The 22,175-nt window shown below is 43.4% G+C and overlaps 1 protein-coding gene across 1 annotated transcript in view; it reads left to right on the forward strand.

Moving 5' to 3' along the window:
* LOC136582014 (fatty acyl-CoA hydrolase precursor, medium chain-like) overlaps nucleotides 1-22,175 on the forward strand; it is a 62,566-nt gene that overhangs the window by 11,483 nt on the left and 28,908 nt on the right. The window contains exons 2-5 of the mRNA XM_066582747.1: nucleotides 17,142-17,300; nucleotides 17,851-18,055; nucleotides 18,282-18,420; nucleotides 18,645-18,778. Coding sequence (XP_066438844.1) covers nucleotides 17,240-17,300; nucleotides 17,851-18,055; nucleotides 18,282-18,420; nucleotides 18,645-18,778 — 539 coding nt within the window. The 5' untranslated portion in view covers nucleotides 17,142-17,239. The remainder of the gene's footprint in view (nucleotides 1-17,141; nucleotides 17,301-17,850; nucleotides 18,056-18,281; nucleotides 18,421-18,644; nucleotides 18,779-22,175) is intronic.

Consider the following 22,175-nt stretch of genomic DNA (forward strand, 5'->3'; position numbering starts at 1 on the left):
CTGCACAGACATACCACACACGTCACTGTTCACATCAGCATATATGGTTCTGCATACAACATCTAACAGGAACCCCACCAGAGCTCACATGCATACAGATGGTAAACCAGAGCCTGCCCAAGTGTCTTCACACCAGGGGAATAGAAAATCAGCCACCGTGCTGACATAGGGAGCAGTGTCAGGCATCACCCATCTGACACACACAGGGCATCAGACGTCTGCCATATTGTGTTTAACAAGGAGAAATGCAAAGTACTATATCTGGTCAAGAAAAATGAACAGTAAAGGCAAACACAATTCTGGGATCTACTCTTCCTTAGGGCGCATTCAGACGACCGTATATCGGCCGGGTATTCACGCCGAGCCTATATACGGCGTCTCTCTCTGCAGGGGGAGGAGGCTGGAAGAGCCGGAAGGAGTGCTCTGAGCTCCCGCCCCCTCTCTGCCTCCTCTCCACCCCCTCTCCGCCCCTCTGCACTATTTGCAATGAGGAGGCAGAGAGGGGGCGGGAGCTCAGAGCACTCCTTCCGGCTCTTCCAGCCTCCTCCCCCTGCAGAGAGAGACACTGTATATTGGCTCGGCGTGAAAACCCGGCCGATATATGGTTGTCTGAATGCGTCCTCAGTCTGACATCATCTGAAATACTGAATGGGAGGCATTAGGCTAAGAAGCAGCACATGTAAAAAAGACTAATAGGTCACTGACTAAGGGCTCTTTCACATGAGCCTATATCAGTCACCATTTTCACGGCCGGCCGATATACGCTGCAACATGATGCATTGGATTTCAATGCATCAAATCACAAGGCCGTATTGCCGCAATGTAAAAGTGCCCAGCCGGCCAATATAGCGACGGGAACTATCTTTTAGCCCAGAATATGTCAGACGCTAAACTGTCTCCCCCTACCCAACGGCATCGCGGGCTCAGTGTATATGCGCAGGCCAGGGCCATCTGAATGGGCGCACAAATGTTAGATTTGTGCTCACGTTCACGCATTTATACGTTGCCAGAGGGCGAACGTAAAAATGTTGACGCCCGTGTTAATGCAGCCTGAGCATGAGTCAACAATGTGATGCAGCAGCCAAAAAGGCAAATACAATTCTCGGATGTACTAAGAGAAGCATAGAGTCTAGATCACGTGAGGTCATTATCCCCTCTACTCTTCCTTATTCAGACCTCATCTGGAATACTGGGTCCAGTTCTGGGCACCCCACTTTAAAAAGACATAGAAAAACTGGAGCAAGTTCAGAGAAGAATTACCAAGATGGTGAGCGGTCTGCAAATCCTGTCCTATGAGGAACGGTTAAAGGATCTGGGAATGTTTAGCAGAAGAGAAGGCTAAGAGGAGACTTAATAGCGGTCTACAAATATCTGAAGGGCTGTCACAGTGCAGAGGGATCAGCCCTATTCTCATCTGCACAAGGAAAGACTAGAAGCAATGGGATGAGACTGAAAGGGAGGAGACACAGATTAGATATTAGACAATGAGTGGGATCAATGAGTGGAACAGGTTACCACGGGAGGTGGAGAGTTCTCCTTCAATGGAAGTGTTCAAAGAAAGGCTGGACTGACATCTGTCTAGGATGATTTAGTGATCCTGCACTGAGCAGGGGGTTGAACCCGATGACCCCGGAGGTCCCTTCCAACTTTTCGATTCTATGACTATGATGGATGTGATTGTGTTATGTTTGTCAGTCAGTGTTCTGTCTGTAATTATGGCTGTTGTAGTACAATTTGTTGTTTTCCAGGACTGTCTGTGGAGTGTACTTGTGGTATGGCATATCTGATTGTTTGTACTTGTCTACGAGCTCTTGTTGGATGGTATTTGATTATAATCAATAATAATAATTATCTCTGTGTACCTAATCTGTGCCAAGACCTGTGCCCGGGGGTGATGTGCTGTATCATCTCTGGCACCAGTTGGCATTTTCTGCACGTGTCATCAGTAAGTGTGATATCTTTCAGGATGTGTTTTCTATAGTTATTTTGTATTTATGACTTCATCCTGTACAGCAATCATGAGCCCTTCTGTTTCTCCAAAGAGCTTACCCCGAGTTGTTAGGGATTTTCCAGGGACCCCTATAATGTGTTGGCGGACTCTAAATTAATAGTGAATGGAGTTATTTTAGGCCTGGAGCAAAACAGTGACACAGACAGGTTGCTGTGTTCCAAAGAATTCTAAAGTTACAAGTAGCTGAGAGCCTGGAGCAATGACCGGAGGCCAGGAGAGCAGTATGCAGTCATGTGATCGCCGTTATCCAATAGCATAAAAAGATAGTGCTCTACCTTATTCAGATCACTACCTGTAATGCCTACATAGTTTGCAAGAAGTCCCAGGGAACGCTCACCCTCCTGCAGGAGCAGCTTGTTGAGCGCCTTCTGTTTGAAACGACCGCACCTCAGCCAGCTTAGGAGTCTGAGGAGGTGCGAACAGACCACTACTTTTTACACCCATTCCTACCACTGATGTCAAGAAATACCCCCCAAAAAAGTGTTGGGTTTGCAGCAAGCACCGGAGGAGGAGGGATACCCAGTTTTATTACCCCGTGTGCCCATCCCAACTAGGCTTCTGTAATCGCCCCTGTTTTGAGACATACCACACAGTTTACATTATTACTTGTATCTAAGATTTAGGGAACGCCAAAAAGGGCGGATTCTTTCTAGGAAGCCAATTTTTATTCTGCACAAGTGTACGATGGGTTGGGAATTTATTCAGTTGTGCCCTGAAAGCCAACGGGTGTTCCCTCCATTATAGGCCTAGCCATGTGTCCAGTAAGTAGATTAGGGCCACAATGGGGGTATTGCTGAACACAGAAGAACTAGTGCTATAGAATGTGGGGTGCGTCCCCCCAGGTTTTCCTGCTCGAAACAAAGAAAACTCTCATGAAAGTGACATATTTGTGAACAAAAATAGATGTTATTCATTTTTCACCTGCTTTATGATACTTTTTGCAAAAAACTGTGAGGTCAGAATGCTCAGTACACACTTAGATGAATGGGCTAAGGGGTCTAGATTTCAAAATGTTGTCATCTGTGGGGGGTGTTCTATCATTTTGGCAGCTTGATGGCTCTACAAGTGAGCAATGTGGTCTGAAGTTTATTCAGTTGTGCCCTGAAAGCCAAAGAATGTCCCCTCCATTACAGGCCTAGCCATGTGTCCAGCAAGCAGATTGGGATCAGGACAAACAGGGGGATCCATGTTGGGGTGCAAGTCTTCATTCACATGTATGTTGTACAAAAAAATTGTTTTAGAAATGACACAATTGCCAAAAAAACAAAAATCGTAATTTTTTTAACTTCTGCTTTGCTTAAATTTATTCAAAAACCGTGTGTTAAAAATGGGCAGCGCACCCTTAGATGAATTTGTTTTGGCCGCTCAAGGGCTCTACAAGTGGGCAATGGGACCTGAAACACCTTCAAGAAAATGTCTGCTCTGAAAGCCACCGGCTGCTCCTTTTGTTTTGGGCCCCGTTGTGCATAAGGACATATGATTAGGGCCACAATGGGTAGGTTTCTTAATACAGGACAAACGGAGGTATCCAATTTGGGGATGCAAATCCTTGTAGCATGTGGACTATAGAAAAAAACCTGTCTTTAAATGGACATATTTGCATTTACTCCTGAAAAACCTGTGGGGTCACATCGGATTTCCAAAATTTGACCCGGTCATTAAACTGCAAACAGGCTTGGTCACTAAATGTAGGTGTGTTGTGCAATGTCTACATTACAGGAATATAAACTTAGTGTTGTGTTTCTGTAGCTGGAGTTACTGCTTCATGTAGCTGTGAACTCTCACAGTGTCTGTATACTGTTTCTAGTGTAAGTATATTATGTCTCCCAGCCTCGTCCATCCTCTTTACAAGGGAGAATTGGCCTCTCTATCGCAGACTTTGGATGGTGCTGTTTATACTTTGTTACTGTTCTAGTTCTGTGCATCCCGGGAACAACTCGAAAGGTAAAAGGTGGGCACCGGGACGGCGTGTGTATTTATGGCTGTGATTGTGCTCTTAGAATGGAGTTTATTCTGTTGTTGTCGCTTCACATACAATCATTGTTTTCTTTGTGCGTTCTGTAAGTTTGGCCTGCTGGAATCCTGAAAACTTGCAGATCTCACCATCTTCCGTAGATTCCATAATGTCTCCATTCTGAAGTGTGAAGTCTTCCTCCTTTAGAATTCCTTTTGCTATGTGTTCTGTTTCACATTTGTCTCGGCCAAACCCCATGTGCATGTCATTGGAAACTGTGTAATACTGAAACGGTGATTGAGTTCTGCTTGTGTGGAAGCATAGAGTTTTATGTCCTCCATGTACATGAGGTGTGATAATGTGCATTCTGATGTCTAGTCATTGTTTCATCTGTTGGATAAGGGCTTTAAGAGCTTATTTGGACGACCGTATATCGGCTCGGTTTTCACGCTGAGCCGATATATGGTGTCCTTGTCTGCAGGGGGTGGAGGATGGAAGAGCCTGGAGCAGGAACTGCTCCCTATTTGCAATGGGAGGGGCGGAGCTAAGCGGCGATACTTAGCTCCGCCCCGTCTCACCCCCTCCTATTGCAAATAGTGGAGAGGGGCGGAGAGGGGGCGGGAGCTCAGTTCCTGCTCCTGGCTCTACCATCCTCCTCCCCCTGCTGACAAGGACACCGTATATCGGCTCGGCGTGAAAACCGAGCCGATATACGGTCGTCTGAAATAGCTCTAAGACTGAACAGAACACAGGGGCCTCCTTGGAAGATTCCTTGCCTAATGTGTATTTGGTTTGTTTTTATGGACATGTGAGAGTGTATTGAAGCAATGCGATGACGGTTGGATGTAGCGTATGTAGCAGCCAAGTGTGAGGGATGCTGTCAAGAGCTTCGTTGTAGTCTAGGTGTGCCATGTGGATGTTTCTGTGTGGTTTGTGTGATTGGCATAGAATAATCAGTAGTCGTTCTTTGCATCCCATGTGATTTCTTCAACCTTTTTGTTGCCCGGTCACGTTGTTTCTCGGTGTGCTGATATATTTTGTTAGTGAGGCAAGACATCGGAACTTTGTAGAGCGTTGGTAGACTTGTGGTTGGTCTATATTGTGTTGGGTCTTTGGCGGTGTTGTTTGGTTTCATGTATGTGCTGCCCCATGTGAGAAATTCTACCATGTCTTGAGGATTGTTGATGATGTGTGTTAGGTGTTTAGCCAGTTCTTGGTGTGGAGATGTGAATTTTTTGTACCAGAAGTTGTGAGGTTGCCTACACCAAGAGTCTGCCAGTTGGGTGTTTGCCATTTATTTGTGTTTCTAGTCTTCTTTGCCAGACAGGCTTCTGAAAAGTGTGCATTTTGCTTGGGTTTGTTTGTGGATGCACATTTTAAATCATGGTGGGTTACCACAATGATTACACTGGTGTAAACTAATATATGTATGTCTGAGAGGGGACAATCTGAATGAATGCAGTTTAGTAGAATGTGAGTGATGACATAGTGAAGGGTTTTTCCTATTAGTTTAGAGGTGTGTATTTTAGGTATTTGTGGCTTCTGTGTAGGGTCCAACCCTATTAATTATTATTATGTGTGTTAAAGGTTTAGAGCTCAGTTACATAATTTTATTTGAATTGCATAGTATGTTCGTATAGTACGTGGTACATGCGTGTTGCCTGTGTTTCAAAATATTATTGCCCCCCTCTTATGTTCTTACCAGTCTGTGTGGGGGCTACTTGGTATGCACGGATTCTATGTAAGTAAACTTTCCCCCTTACAAACTGTAAATCCACACTACACAAACAATGGGAACATCTATTCATTCACGCATAGACTGGTAAGCTGTTACGTGTGCTGCTGGGATCTATAGTTCTAAGCTTCCTAGCAGCACAACCCTCACAGGGTTAATTGATTGAGCTGGCTGGGTGTGGTACTTCCTGCTAGCCAGTCTCCTGGGTCTGTGCTCACATATAAACCCAGCTCCTGGTCAGTCTCTGTTCTGGTGTTCAGGGTGAGCAGTCATGAATCCTTGTCTGTTGAAGTTTGCTGTGTGACCTGCTATCTGTGTTTTGTTGTAGCTTGCTGTGTGATCTGTGCCTTGCGGTTCATGTCCGTTTGTATGTTTATTTTGTGTCAGTTTGGTCTGCTGAGTTTGTTTGCTATGTCTGCGCTAGGTTGGCCCCTAGGGCCCTCTAGTAGATGTGTCTTGCTAGTGTAGGAAATGCAAGATACGAGGGGCCTTGCAGCTTAAGTTCATTAGCCAACGTACGGACTAACACCTCGCATTTATATTCAGCTTATCATCTGCTATTAGTGTTTGCATTGTGGCTGCTGTATGCTGTGTATTCTGTCTCTGTGTGTCCTGTGGTTTAGTCCCTGTCATGTGGCATGTGAATGCGTCCTGTTCTTGTGCATGGCTCCTAGGATCAGCTAGGGCAGTGTTCCACCCCCCCCCCCCAACTCCAGTCCTCAGGGACCGCCAACAGGTCATGTTTTCAGGATTTCCCCAGTGTTGCACAGGTGATGTAATTATTGCCGGTCCCTCAGACATTGCCACAGGTGTTCTTACTATAGGATATCCTGAAAACATGACCTGTTGGTGGTCCCTGAGTACTGGAGTTGGGGACCCCTGAGCTAGGGCCCAGATCCGAAGACCGCTGGGCTGCCCTTACTGGGGCAATGTCCCGGTAGCACAGGGTCAGTTGAAATCCCTGATTTCAGTAGGGGCTAGGACACCGTGAAGTGCAGACATAGAGGTGTATGAGGTGTGCAGGGCTCATGCTGGAGACTGCAACTAGGCATAGACCTTACCAACTAGAGGGCGAGAATTCACGTCCAGAACTCTAACCAGAGAACACAGATTGCCCTAAAATGGAGAGAAATGTTATCTAAATCTCTCAGGGCTTTATCTGTGCTATTCTGAATATATAACCTGACGACCACCAGTCCTCTGAGCCAAAAGAAACGGAGCACTCTAACACTGCTATATTAAACAGTACGATCTCTAGCCTTTGGGCACTAATATGTCGGAGATGTGCATATAAGCATCAGACACCACATCACCAACACATCCTGTGCAAGTGCCAATATCGGCTTGAATCGCAAGGAGAGGGGGCATTTATGCATAATTGATTTATACCCCTATACCCTTATAACTACACCCTTACAAGTATCAGTAACACTTCAGGCAACCTTGTACCCAGGCAAATATACCACCAAGTTAAATGTTGTATAAATCAGTGGTCTCATCGGTCGCGGGCGTCGACCACCTATACCTCTAGGAGGGCAATATAATCAATTACGAACTAATTACATATAAGTGCTACAAGCCCTGTGAACCATCCTTCTTTTGGGGCGTTTGATAATAAAAGACAGAGGCTATTTGTCTCGTTCCTGATGAATCGGCTCATTCATTACATCAGGGCCAAAGAAACGATAAAAATATTATTTGTTCATCATTTTTAACCTTTGAGCAAAATAGAATTTATACCGTTATTACCACTGAATAAAAGGAATATAACTGTTTCTTATCTCTAACCTATTAAGGAAACCGTAACGGAAAAAATCGGTATAGTGGTTCACCTCGATAACGTAATATACCCATCCCCCTTTCTTGTATGTTCTCTGGGTGTTTTGTATGTTTTTGTTCGTCTAGTCTTCCAATGTGTGCTGGGCTATCTGGCGGTGTGTCATAGCTTATTTTAATGAAAATCTTATAATAAAAGTTATATTTTAATAACAGAACAGATAATCAAATTCATTATTTTGGGGTACCTTCTCAGTAAAACTGTATTTCATTTAAGGGACCCTCCTGTCCCAGTGACGATTTAATTACTCCCCAAGGAGAGCACCTTGCTATTCCCAATCATTGTTTTAAAAACTAGGTAAAAACTCACACTTTGATTAGAAGGAATGCTGCCATCCAATAGGTGGCGCTGCAGAGGTCTGAAGGAGAGTTTTCACATTCCTTGTCACTGGACTAATTATTTACTGTTATGCTCATTCCTCCCTGCTATTTATCTAAATGCTATTGATCCAAACATGTCTGTGCCCTCTTACCCTCTTGTATTTATCGAGTGCAACTTAAGTTCCCCATGTTCCTGCCCTCCCATGTGATCATGTGTATTTATTAAATACATCATTAGATTTGTTCCATTATTGCCTGAGGAAGGACCTGATGAGGTCAGAACGCTGCTGTAACATCATGGTGTCATATCTACAAGATTACTTGTTACTGAGAACAATCACGTTTTGCTCTACTGGCTAACACGGTACCAAACCCAATTCTTATCTTTTAAACTCATATCCGTCCCTGCAGTTCAGCACAGCGCCTCATTCAGTTGCTCAATTACTATGTGAGGGGGGGGGGGGGGGGAATCCATATCTCCCACTCACTGAGCAACTGAACTTTGTAGACACTTGGCTACTTTCATGTGTCCACAATAGGGACTTATTGGTCACCTGGGTAGGTATAAGCCAAGTAGGGAGTGCTGGCATTCCGCTTAGTCTGCAACTGACCGTAGAGCTCCCACCAGTGGGCCTGACTAATTATATGCAGCCTTGCACTTTATACAGAGGGCAGTTTGGGCTTCTTATACCTATCCTTATTTATCTGTGGACACATGCAGGCAAATGTTTGTCGCACCCCGTCCGTACTGCCAACAGCAGATGATATGGAGTCATAAAATGTATCTAGTGTGACCTGTTTTCAAATATATAAAAATGTATATTTTAAGGACCCACTGTAGAGTTTATTGCCTCAAATATATTTACAGGACATGAATTTAAAAACGTGCAATTAAAGCAACATTTATGGGAAGATTCTTCCAATTTTAATATGACTGTGGGTTAAATTATGTGAGCAGTACATGCTGCGATTGTGTAATAAACCAGGTTGGTAGTTCCTATCATAGAATGGTAGAGTGGGAAGGGACCTCCAGGGTCATCTGGTCCAACTCCCTGCTCAGTGCGAGATTCACTAAGTCATCCCAGACAGATATTTGTCCAGCCTTTGTTTGAAGACTTCCATTGAAGTATCCAGATGTAGGACTTTGCATTTCTCCTTGTTAAATACCATTTTGTTAGTTGCCGACCACTGTTCAATCTTTTCTAGATCTTTTTGAATACTCTCTCTCTTCCATAATGTTAGCCATCCCTCATAGCTTTGTGTTGTTGGCAAATTTGATCAGTTTCCCACAATTCCCTCCTCCGGATCATTTATAAAAATGTTCAACAACATTGGGCCTAGGACAGAGCCTTGTGGTCCCCACTTGATGCATTCTTCCACTTGGATGTGCAGCCATTTATGACCACTCCTTGAGTACGATCACTTAGCCAGTTGTGGATCCACCTAACAGTTGCCTTGTCAATCCCAGATTTGATCATTTTTTCAATAAGTATGGTATGAGATACTTTGTCAAATGCTTTACGAAAATCAAGATATACTATATCCACCACATTTCCCTGATCAACCCAGTTGGTGATTCTGTCATAGAAGGAAATTAGATTAGTCTGGCATGACTTGTTTGTTACAAACCCATTCTGGTTCTGGTTAATTACTCCATTTTTATGCAAGTACTTGCATACATGCTGTTTAATAATTTGTTCAAAGATCCTTCCCAGTACAGAAGTTAGGCTCACAGGCCTGTAGTTTCCTGGATCCACCTTCTTCCCTTTTTTTGAAGATAGGGACAACATTTGCCCTTTTCCTATCTTCTGGGACTTCTCCTGTTCTCCAGGAATTTTCCAGATTATGGCGAGTGGTTCAGCAATTACCTCCGCTGCTTCTTTTAGTATCCCAGGATGTAATTCATCTGGACCTTGAGACTTGAATTCATTATTTGGCCAATAGTACAGGGAAGATCAGCTGATGTTCCATCTACTGTCTGAAAGAAAACAGATACAAAATAAGAATTTAAAAGTTCGGTCTTCTCAACATTATTCTTAACCAATTCACCATTTTCATCTTGTAAGCATCCTAAGGCATCTTTGACTTTTCTTTTGCTTTTGACCCCCCAAATCTTTTTTTATTGCTTTTGGCCTCTGTTGCAAGCGTCAATTCATTATCTGCTTTAGCTTTTATGACACTTGCCCTATAGTTTCTGCAGACCCCATTATATTCTTCTTTAGATATTTCCCCCCTTTTTCCATTTGATAAACATATTTTTCTTCGTTTTTAACATGTGTGCAAGTTCTGCATTCATCCATCCGGGTCTCTTTAAATGCCTCCCATTCTTCCTTCTTTTAGGGATTGTTAATGATTGGGCTTTGAAAATCTCATTTCACAATATTTCCCAACCTTCTTGGACATTTCTGTCCTTAAGAACATCCAGCCATTGGATCCTTCCTACCTTCTTTCTGAGTTCATTAAATCTGCCTTTCTGAAATCTAAGCTTGAGGTCTGTTTTTTTTCTCAGGTCTTCCTTCCCTTTTTATCCAACATCCATTTCTATCCTGCTGGTAAAAATTAAGTCCAAGATAGCAGATCCCTTTGTTTTCTCTTCTACCTTTTGGAAGATAAAGTTGTCAGCAAGAGCGGATAAGAATCTGTTGGATCCATTACTTTTACCTGAGAGAAATTTCCAACAAATATCTGGATGGGTAAAATCTCCCATGATCACCATGTTGGGCTTCTTTGAGAGCTTGGCCATCTAATGCAGAAGGAGTTCTTCCATATCTTCTGATTGTCCAGGTGGCCTATAGTAAATGCCTACAATGGTGTCCTTTCTGTTGTTCTCTCCTTGTATTCTTACCCAAACACTTTCTACAGAACCCCCAGCTCTGAAGCTTGAATCTCTGTGGAGATGAATGTTTTCCTAACATACAACACAACACCTCCTCCCCTTTTATTAGGTCTGTTCCTTATAAATACGCTGAATCCTTCAAGCCTTGTATCTAGAGATGAGCGAACACGTTAGGCTCCGCCCATTTTTCGCCCGAACACCGAACTTTGCGAACACTTCAGTGTTCGGGCGAAAAAGTTCGGGGGCCGCCGTGGCAGCGCGGGGGGGTGCGGCGGGGAGTGGGGGGGAGAGGGAGAAAGAGAGGGCTCCCCCCTGTTCCCCGCTACTGCCGCCCGCGCCGCCGCGCATCTCCCCGCCCCCCGGCGGCACCCGGACACTTACGCGCGAACACTGCAGTGTTCGGCAAAGCCGGTGTCCGGGTGCGGATGTGTCCGTAACGGACACGTTCGCTCATCCCTACTTGTATCCAATCATGTGTATCATCCCACCAAGTTTCCGTGATGCCTATGACATCATATTCCTCTTCCTGTGTTCGGAGCTCCAATTCTCCTTGTTTGTTTCCCATGCTCTGTGCATTTGTGTAAAACACTTTAGTTTGTGATCAGGGTCTCTTGCTCCTCTACTTTCCTTCTGAATTTTTTGTTCCTGTTCTTTTTTTCCCACTTCTAATAGTGAGGTTCTCAAATGTATTAATTAGTTGTATATTTCGCTTCCCTTCCCATATTCTAGTTTAAAGCCCTCCTGATGAGTGAAGCAAAGCGCCCACCAAATATATGCTTACCTGTTTTTTTACGGGTCAACCCGTCTCTAGCAAGCAGTCCAGCATGTATGTAATTCACTCCATGGTCTAGAAATCCAAATCTTTGCTGATGGCACCATCGACGTAGCCAGTTGTTCTCAAGAATCCTGTTCCATCTTCTTATTCCATGGCCATCCACTGGGAGGATGGATGAGAAGACCACCTGAGCTCCTAGTTCCTTTACCTTCTTTCTGAGGTCTTCAAAGTTTCTTCAGATAGCTGCAAGATCCTTTTTTTGCAGTGTCATTTGTCCCCACATGTATTAGTAGGAATGGGTGGTGTTCTGTGGGACTGAAGAGACTTGACAGCCTATCAGACACATCTTTGATTTGTGCACCTGCAAACAGCACACCTCTCGATAGGGAATCCCCCACAGCCACCACTCTCCTTTTCTTCTTCACAACAGTACTTCTTTTTCTCCATTCAAGAGGACTATGTATGCTTACTACACAGTTCTTTGTGGGTGGAGTCATTTCTTGCTGTACCTCTTTCTCCTCTGCTCTGTTCTTTGTGGGTAGAGTCATTTCTTGCTGTACCTCTTTCTCCTCTGCTCTGTTCTCTGTGGGTAGAGTCATTTCTTGCTGTACCTCTTTCTCCTCTGCTCTGTTCTTTGTGGGTAGAGTCATTTCTTGCTGGACCTCTTTCTCCTCTGTTCTCTGTGGGTAGAGTCATTTCTTGCTGTACCTCTTTCTCCTCTGTTCTTTGTGGGTAGAGTCATTTCTTGCTGTACCTCTTTCTCCTCTGCTCTGTTCTTTGTGGGTAGAGTCATTTCTTGCTGGACCTCTTTCTCCTCTGTTCTCTGTGGGTAGAGTCATTTCTTGCTGTACCTCTTTCTCCTCTGTTCTTTGTGGGTGGAGTCATTTCTTGCAGTACCTCTTTCTCCTCTGCTCTGTTCTTTGTGGGTAGAGTCATTTCTTGCTGTACCTCTTTCTCCTCTCCTCTGCTCTTTGTGGGTAGAGTCATTTCTTGCAGTACCTCTTTCTCCTCTGCTCTGTTCTTTGTGGGTAGAGTCATTTATTGCTGTACCTCTTTCTCCTCTGCTCTGTTCTCTGTGGGTAGAGTCATTTCTTGCTGTACCTCTTTCTCCTCTGCTCTGTTCTTTGTGGGTAGAGTCATTTCTTGCTGGACCTCTTTCTCCTTTGTTCTCTGTGGGTAGAGTCATTTCTTGCTGTACCTCTTTCTCCTCTGTTCTTTGTGGGTAGAGTCATTTCTTGCTGTACCTCTTTCTCCTCTGCTCTGTTCTTTGTGGGTAGAGTCATTTCTTGCTGGACCTCTTTCTCCTCTGTTCTCTGTGGGTAGAGTCATTTCTTGCTGTACCTCTTTCTCCTCTGTTCTTTGTGGGTGGAGTCATTTCTTGCAGTACCTCTTTCTCCTCTGCTCTGTTCTTTGTGGGTAGAGTCATTTCTTGCTGTACCTCTTTCTCCTCTCCTCTGCTCTTTGTGGGTAGAGTCATTTCTTGCAGTACCTCTTTCTCCTCTGCTCTGTTCTTTGTGGGTAGAGTCATTTATTGCTGTACCTCTTTCTCCTCTGCTCTGTTCTTTGTGGGTAGAGTCATTTCTTGCTGTACCTCTTTCTCCTCTGCTCTGTTCTTTGTGGGTAGTCATTTCTTGTTGTACCTCTTTCTCCTCTGTTCTTTGTGGGTAGAGTCATTTCCTGCTGTACTTCTTTCTCCTCTGCTCTTTGTGGGTAGAGTCATTTCTTGCTGTACCTCTTTCTCCTCTGCTCTGTTCTTTGTGGGTAGAGTCATTTCTTGCTGTACCTCTTTCTCCTCTGCTCTGTTCTTTGTGGGTAGAGTCATCTCTTGCTGTACCTCTTTCTCCTTCTGCTCAGGAACCAGTACCAGGCCCCAGTTCTGGTTTGGACGGAGTTCCCGTACATGCGCCAACCACCTTATGAGGACGTAATGGCGATCCTAGTGAGACTAATCCCCGTGTTTGTACATATATAATCAGGAGTTCCCTTTTATTAATTATCCTTGAAAAAAGACATGGATTAGTGCAGAATCCCAGAAGTTTGCTTTGTATGCAGTTACTTTTACTCCAGATCACAATGGATGGACTCATCAGCTCAGGGGTTAAAGGGACACAATACTTACCTGCAGGATATATGGAGAGCAGCCAGGCTGTATGTAGATCACAGGGTGAAGCTTGGCTAAAGGGCCATTTATATGTGACTAGCTTACCCGTCGCGCGTTGCTGCGAAGACAGACATACATACATTTGTTTTTATATATCTAGATAACTACCAATCACAGCGCAGCTTTCAAGTTACCTCAGCGGTATAATATATAACAACCAATCACAGCCCAGCTATCATGTTACCTCAGTGGTATACTATATAACAACCAATCACAGCCCAGCTATCATGTTACCTCAGCGGTATAATATATAACAACCAATCACAGCGCAGCTTTCATGTTACCTCAGCAGTAAGAGAAATAACAACCAATCACAGCGCAACTTTTATATGCCTCAGCAATATAAAAAATAGCAACCAATCACAGCGCAGCATTCATTTTACCTCAGTGGTATAATATATAGCAACCAATCACAGCACAGCTTTCATGTAACCTCAGTAGTATAAGAAGTAGCAACCAATCACAGCACAGCTTTCATGTTACCTCAGCAGTATAAGAAATAGCAACCAATCACAGCACAGCTTTCATTTTACCTCAGCATTCTCAATATCCAGCAATTGTCTGGCGAAACGTTCGGCGGATGCATCATTTTCTGGTTGAACACTCATCCCGTTGCTGGTAATGCCTTTTGCTTTCGTGCTTGAGATGGAAATCAAATGATCTATGTCTGGGGGGCATAACTGCCACACGTGCCACCTATCGTAGGATAGTTGTACTATGCCAGTAATCTTCCCAGGAGTGTACTCAACAACTTCCCAAAGTTTCGTGGCGATCGGATGAATGGTGTAGTAATGCATAACGGAAAAACAGACAGACACACATATATTCATTTTTATATATATAGATGACATCAGGAAGTGAGAGAATTAGAAACCGTATGTAAAATTTGGACGCTAATTCTTTTGCACATAGAATTGAATAATTGAGTTGGGACCCATTAGATTTTCCTGTTTATGACATAATCAATGCTCGTGCCAAATCTCATCAGGAAGTAAGAGAATTAGATTCCGTACGTAAAATTTGGACGCTAATTGTTTTGTGCTTAAAATTGAAGAATCGAGTTGGGACCCATTAACTTTTCCTATTTATGACATAATCAATGCTCGTGCCAAATTTCATGTCTCTACGACATCGGGAAGTGAGAGAATTAGTGGCAATGATGGAGATCAAACGATCTACGTGGGGGGAGGGGAGGTGTAACTGTTGACGACGCTCGCACGCGCGCCATTTATCATAGGATAGATGTACTATGCCAGTGATTTTCCCAGGAGTGTACTCAACAACTTCCCAAAATTTCCTGGCGATCAGATGAATGGTGTAGTAGCGCATAAAGGACAAACAGACATACAGACAGACATACAGACAGACATACAGACAGACATACATTCAATTTTATATATATAGATGATGATTTGTGCGATAAGCGTTGTCTGAATGTACGGCCATTGTACAATATTCATTTATTGGTTACTTCCTTTCAACCAGCATAACAATCATCGCTGGATCACTGACTTCTCACTAAGTCTAAACTCTCCCTGCTCAGTGAGAATCCAGCAGTGATCTGTCTAAGCGATCTGTATGAGCGCTAACAACCAAGTGGGGTTGTCAGCGCTCATGCCATCGCTTAGCCCCTTAACGCTCCAGGGTGTAAGTTTACGTCCTGGCAGCGGGGTAATTCCCGCAACAGGGCGTAAACTTACGTCTTGGGGATAGCGTGAGATCACTTATGATCTCGCGCTATCCCGCCGCGGGAGCTGGCTGTCAGTCACAGCCGGCCTTCCGCTGCAACAGCGGGGGTGCATTGGAGAGTCGCCCCCCGCTGTTAACCCCTCCCCTGACGCGATCTATGTAGATCGCGGCAAGGGAAGTGTTCACAGAGGGAGCACGCTCCTTTTGTGATGTCACCGGGCTCTCGCGATATATGTGCAGAGAGCCCGGCCTGTTTCCATGGCAACAGGATGCCAGGCACTGGCGTCCTGTAGTGCCACAGCCTATGATCGCAGTATAAGCGATAAGGCATGGCAGGGCGATCATGTGCGATCATGAGTGCTGTACTGCAAGTCCCTCAGAGGGATCATATTGTGTGAAAATAAATAAATAAATAAAATTTAAAAAAAGAAAAACGTAAAAAAAAAAAGGAAAAAAACCCTTTTCTATGCTTTTTCTCATATTAGCATAAAAAGAGGTTAAAAAAAATATTAAAACCCCACATATTTGGTATTTTCGCGTCCGTAACGACGTGTACAATAAGTTGCACATGCTTTTGACTGTGCACAGAAAAAAAGCGTTAAAAAAATGCCAAAAAACTGAGGCAAAATGCTAATTTTTAGCATTTTGCCTTGCTAAAAACGCGATAAAAGTGACCAAAAAAGCCGTATGTACCCCAAAATGGTACCAATAAAAACTACAGCTCGTCTCACAAAAAATAAGCCCTCACAGAGCTCCGTACAGAAAAAAATAAAAAGTTACAGGACTTTGAATGCAGCGAGACAGAAAAAAAAAATTTCCAAAAAAGGGTTTTTATTGCAGAAAGGTGGAAAAACCTTAAAAAAGTAAGAATTTAGGTATCGTTTTAACCGGACCGACCCGCAGAAATAATGGATTGTGTCATTTTATGCTGCATGAGTAACACTGTAAAAAAAAAAACCTCAAAAATCTATGGCAGAATTGATGAGTTTTCTTTCCCTGCTATCATATAAAAAAACTATAAAAGTTTTACAATATAGTCCATGTACCCAAAAATGGTACCAATAAAAACTACAGTTCGCCACGCAAAAAACAAGCCCTTATATGGCCACGTCGACGGAAAAATAAAAAAGTTATGACTTTTGAAAAAGGGAGAAGAAAATCCGCCAAAAATCCTTGCATTCTTAAAGGGGTTGTCCCGCGCCGAAACAGGTTTTTTTTTTTTTTTAACCCCCCCCCGTTCGGCGCGAGACAACCCCGATGCAGGGGTTAAAAAAACAACCCGCACAGCGCTTACCTGAATCCCGGCGGTCCGGCGTCTTCATACTTACCTGCTGAAGATGGCCGCCGGGATCCTCTGTCTCCGTGGACCGCAGGGCTTCTGTGCGGTCCATTGCCGATTCCAGCCTCCTGATTGGCTGGAATCGGCACGTGACGGGGCGGAGCTACACGGAGCCGGCATTCTACACGAGCGGCCCCATAGAAGACTGCAGAAGACCCGGACTGCGCAAGCGCGGCTAATTTGGCCATCGGAGGGCGAAAATTAGTCGGCTCCATGGGAACGAGGACGCCAGCAACGGAGCAGGTAAGTAAAAAACTTTTTATAACTTCTGTATGGCTCATAATTAATGCACAATGTACATTACAAAGTGCATTAATATGGCCATACAGAAGTGTATAGACCCACTTGCTGCCGCGCGACAACCCCTTTAAGCTCAAAATAGGCCGTGTCATTAAGGGGTTAGACATCTGTTGTCTGATCTAATCGGAACATTACACTGCACCACTGACAGACCTGTAATTTAAACAGTTTTTTTTTTACATAGTAACCAGCGATTTATTATCAGTGACCTCAGAACACCTGATGTAGTAAAGACTGTGGAGCAGAAGAACAACTTCCAAACAGAGACAGCAGCGCACGGACATGGCGATTCTGCCGCACATTCTCCTCCTCGGACCCCTGGTTCTAACAGCAATCGGAACAGGTAAGAACTGGGGTGCAGTATCACAGAAGATTTTGGGAGTATAAATTTATGGCCATTTTTGATACCCTCATGAACTAAATGGACCTCGAAGCAGGATTCTTGGATTAGTGGAGAATATAAATGGTCTGAAGGAGGTGAAGCGGCATGTCCTCTTCCCAATCATTCTTTTTTAAAAACTTCATAAAGATTCATATATTGATTTGAAGGAATGCTGCCTTCCAATCTGTGGTGCTGGAGAGGTATGCGATCTCCTTTATGTGCAGGTCTGAAAGGGGATAACACACATTATAAAACTCACATTCCTTAGCTCAGTGGACTGATTAAGTATTTACTTCTCTGCTCAGCTTATATTCCCCATCTAAATCAGTTTCATTAAGCCTGACGAAGGGTCCATAGAGGATTCGAAATCTTGTAATAACATCATGTATTTTTGTTTGCCATTAAACGGAATCATATCTACAGATTTACTTGGTTTCTCTCACTGAGAACAATCACACTTTGCCTAAATTAATTAACATATTAACATTAAATAAAAAGTTTTTGTTTGTAGGTCATAATCATAAAAGGCCGTTAGTAACCACAAAATATGGACAACTACAGGGCGTTACAGTGCCCATAAAGGAAACCTCAAGAACTGTAAACGCATTCTATGGAATCCCTTTTGCGAAACCTCCAGTTGGACCACTGAGATTTGCTGACCCCAAACCTCCTGAACCCTGGAGCTCCGTTAGAGATGCCTCGGAGTATCCCCCCATGTGAGTCTCTTGTACTTGTGGTGCAGATGTGATGTACAGATGTAGAAAACATTAACTTGGCACTTATGATCACTACTATATAGTACAATGCTGTAAACTGAGTTCCCATGATGCTTCTGTCATGTTAATGATTGCTACATCTGTAAATCCTTTTTTAGGATGTATACATTTATGAGACTATTACATGCAGTGACACAGAAGATTATGTTGTTTTTACTGATCTCAGGTGTTTACAGGGAGATTTATTTCCTGGCATGATGGAAGGATCTTTCCAATCCTCCTTTAAGCTGCCGCCGTCCTCGGAAGACTGCCTGTACCTCAATGTGTTTACTCCATCCGACAGGGACCCGAAATCCAAACTACCGGTAAGTGTCCTGAAGCTGGAGGTTAGTACTTGGATGTTTATTCCAATCAGTATTGTAGATCTGCAATGTTTGGCTCTCCGGCTGTTGTGACACTAAAGCCCCGGGCATTGTCTAACTGCTGCCGGTGATCAGAGGATGTTGGGAGTTGTAGTGTTTGCATTTTCGTTTGCAAGAAATTGTATTGCTAGTAAATATAAATTTTAATCTTTTGCGCTTCCCCTTAGGTCATGACCTTTATACATGGTGGAGGGTTGGTCATCTGGTCAGCAAGCATGTTTGATGGCTCCGCACTTAGTGCTCTTGAGGACATAGTGGTTGTTTCCATTCAGTACAGGCTGGGGGTCCTGGGATTCTACAGGTAAAGTTGCTTCCAATGATATATGGTGTATACCCACCCAGGGTCATCATTGTACAGTTTACATACAGGGCTGCACTTAAAGTTCAGGCTGCCATAAGTATTTCCATTGCTCATGTTGCCTTTTGAGTCAGGTTAAAGCTCCTGCCTATATACTTTAGATATCTGTCAGCCAAACAGTCATACACATGTATGCTTGGCTTGCTACATGGAGAGGAGGAGGGGGAGGGGGAGGGGGAGAGGGAGAGAGAGAATGGACGGTTGAGCTGTGTTCGGCATCGTTGTGGGTAAACTCTGCTGTTGATAAATAATCACAATCATCCTGAAGAAGGTAAATGAAGCAGTGGAGATACTTTTCCAGAGTCTGGTTTGTTCTCTTGGTCTGGCCATTAGACTGAGGATGAAAGGCAGAGGAGAAAATCATAGTAGTTCCCAGGGCCGTGTGCAGAAGTGTTTCCAGAATTTTGACGTGAACTGAACACCTCTGTCAAAGACCGCATCCTTAGGAATTCCATATAGTTGGAAAACTTCCCAGATCATTAACTCCATAGTGTGCTTGGTGGTGGGAATTTTTTTGATGGGGATGAAGTGAGCCATCTTCGCAAGTCGGTCCACTACAACAAGAATGGTAGTCATTCCTTTCAAGGGGGCAGATCCACAATGAAGTCCATAGGTTTAGATCCCCATGGCCTGGATGGGACTGGAAGAGGTTGAAGGAAACAAAGCTGATGAGCCTGTGGCATTTTGTTTCGAGGACATGTGTCGCAAGAGGTGACATACCTCTTCACATCCCTCCTGCAGTTCGGCCACCGGAATGGAATGAAGCAACATTCCAAAGGCTTTGTGACCCATAGGTGACCGGCAAGCTTGGAATCGTGGACCAGTTTAAGGACTTTCAGTTGACCGGCCTTTTGGACATATATTTGGTCTTTTCGCATCCACAGTCCATTCTTAAAAAAAAGTTCAACGTCTTTATAGGGACCACTCAGAAAAGGGTCATTTTCATATCCTTCTTTAAACGTAGCTAGTAGGTGTTCTGAGCAAGAAATTCCTAAAAAGTTCTTGGTGACAGAATAGTGCAGTCCATGTTTGACCACCTTTCAGGTTCTGGGAAAATCCTTGCCATTGCCTTGCCACTTCAGGAACTGGGTCGGTTCCAAAGTACAGAGTATAGAAAAACAGAGCCCAGAGTGCTTGTATTGCTGATAACCTCTTGGCTGTACAGAGATAAATGGTCTGATGTCTGCACTCCGAGGAGGAGAACATAGAGCAATAAAGTGATAAAACAATAGTAGGTAGTGAGAGAGATGTACTCACCTGGTGTGGAGCCTGTCAGATGACAGAGCTCCACACCTATGGTCTACGTTAGCCTTTAATACTTCCTCCAGGTATATAATCCCATCTGGTATGGTCGCACAGGGAGAGCAGCAGTAGAAAGTATGTGGGGTCAGACAACCTCAGTAACAAGCAGTATACAGATAATCACGACAGTGAAAATAAAAAACTTTTTCTCTGCGCTACTTTAGTGCCTGAAGGTATAGGAAAGGTAAAGAATTACTTCAAAGAGGGGATTTGGAATTAACCAATTCCCCCCAGTTCCAGTGTGCAGATATGAGTTTGCTCAGGAGAATATTGGAGTCTTTCCAGCTGTTTTAATCCAAATTAAAAAAGTTTTATTTTTACAATCACAAAAAAGAGTACATACACATAGAGTGCAAAGTATAATAGATAAAATGTTCCAGGGTTGCAAGGACCGCTTTTTCAAGCCTGATTAGATCAAGAGATTGACTTACATATATAGGGGACCAAGTGTCGCTACCGGCCGGAGTTAAGGTGAGTAGCAATGATGTTGCTGATGGTACACACCCTCTGGGTTTCATCATCCGGAGTGCAGGAGTATCCAAGCATTCCATATGCGCTCCAAAGGATGGTGTGGAAGGACGTCAGGAGCATGCGATATATCGCTTTGAATGCAAGCTAAGCATTGCATTCCAAATGCTTTTCATCTGACGCCAGGGAGATTCCAATAATTATATGTGAAGGCAGCACTCCAAACAGCAGAATGATATAGTCGACAGACCTTTATTTCAGCTCATGACATGAGCCCAGATGCGACGTTTCGACGATGCCAGGGAGATAAATACAATATATTGACAATAAATGATCAAAAAATGTATAAAACAGCGAGTGTTCTATGGTATATAGTATATGAATAATGATTGGGGCAATAATAGATAAATGATTGTGTATTAATATTAATTAGAATTAATTTAGCTAGAATAAATATATTGATTAAAATTAATAGTTATAGCTCATTAAAAAAAACAAAAAAACAGATGTATAAAATTGTAAATATGCATTTAAAAAAGTATAAAAACTATTTGTGAATATGTATTTATACAAAAACAATAAAACAAACCATAAAAGAATGGGTCATAGGTTCAGGTATCTCTGTGTAGACTCTTATAAATAACAGTACCCCTGTGTTGCCGAGGGGTATTAATAGTATATTAATAGAATATAATTAAAATATTCAAAAGTTTTCCAGAACTTCATTCAGACCTCTAGGATGTAAGGTGTCTAAGCAATAGACAGAGAAATTCCAAATTTATGGTCAGTAAAGACTGTTACTATGTGATGGGCTCCTTCAAGGAGGTGCCTCCTATTCAGTGAAAGTGAACTTGATGGCCAGAAGCTCCTCGTTTCCGACGTCCTAGTTCTTCTCTGCAGGTGACAAGGCATACTACAGAAATACATGAGGAAGTAGTTGCATCCCATCTCCGACTTGTTGTGACAGGATAGTCCCTATTGCAGAGTCGGAGGCATCTATCTCAACAAAAAAAGACACTCCTGGTGATGGGATCAGCACTGGTGCCAAAGTGAACAGAGTCTTCAGTTTCTCTAAAACGACCTGTCCTCTCAGGCACCAGGAAAACATTTGTGCTTTCTTTGTGAGGTTGGTGATAGTAGAGATGACCTTTGAGAAGTCTTTAATAAATCTTCTATAGGCGTTTGCAAAGCTGATAAGGGGCTGTACCTTCTTTAAACTTCTTGGAATGGGCCAACCCATGATGGCTTTAATCTTGCTAAGGTCCATACTCTGGCCGTTTGGAGAGATACTGTATCCCAGGAATTGTATCCAGCTTTGTTCAAATTCGCACTTATCTAGTTTGATGAAGAGATGATTCTTTTGGAGTCATTTTAAAACCACTCGGATGTGCCTGCAATGTTCCTCCAAATTATCAGAGAAAATAAGGATGTTATCGAGATATGCCACCACAAATTGGTCCAAAAGGTCTCAGAATACGTTGTCGATAAAGTGCTGTAAGGTAGCAGGAACATTGCAAAGGCCAAAGGGCATTATCAGATATTCAAAATGACCATTCCTTGTTCTAAATGC

This window comes from Eleutherodactylus coqui, chromosome 11 (assembly GCF_035609145.1).
Source record: "Eleutherodactylus coqui strain aEleCoq1 chromosome 11, aEleCoq1.hap1, whole genome shotgun sequence".
In the NCBI taxonomy this organism is placed as follows: Eukaryota; Metazoa; Chordata; class Amphibia; order Anura; family Eleutherodactylidae; genus Eleutherodactylus; species Eleutherodactylus coqui.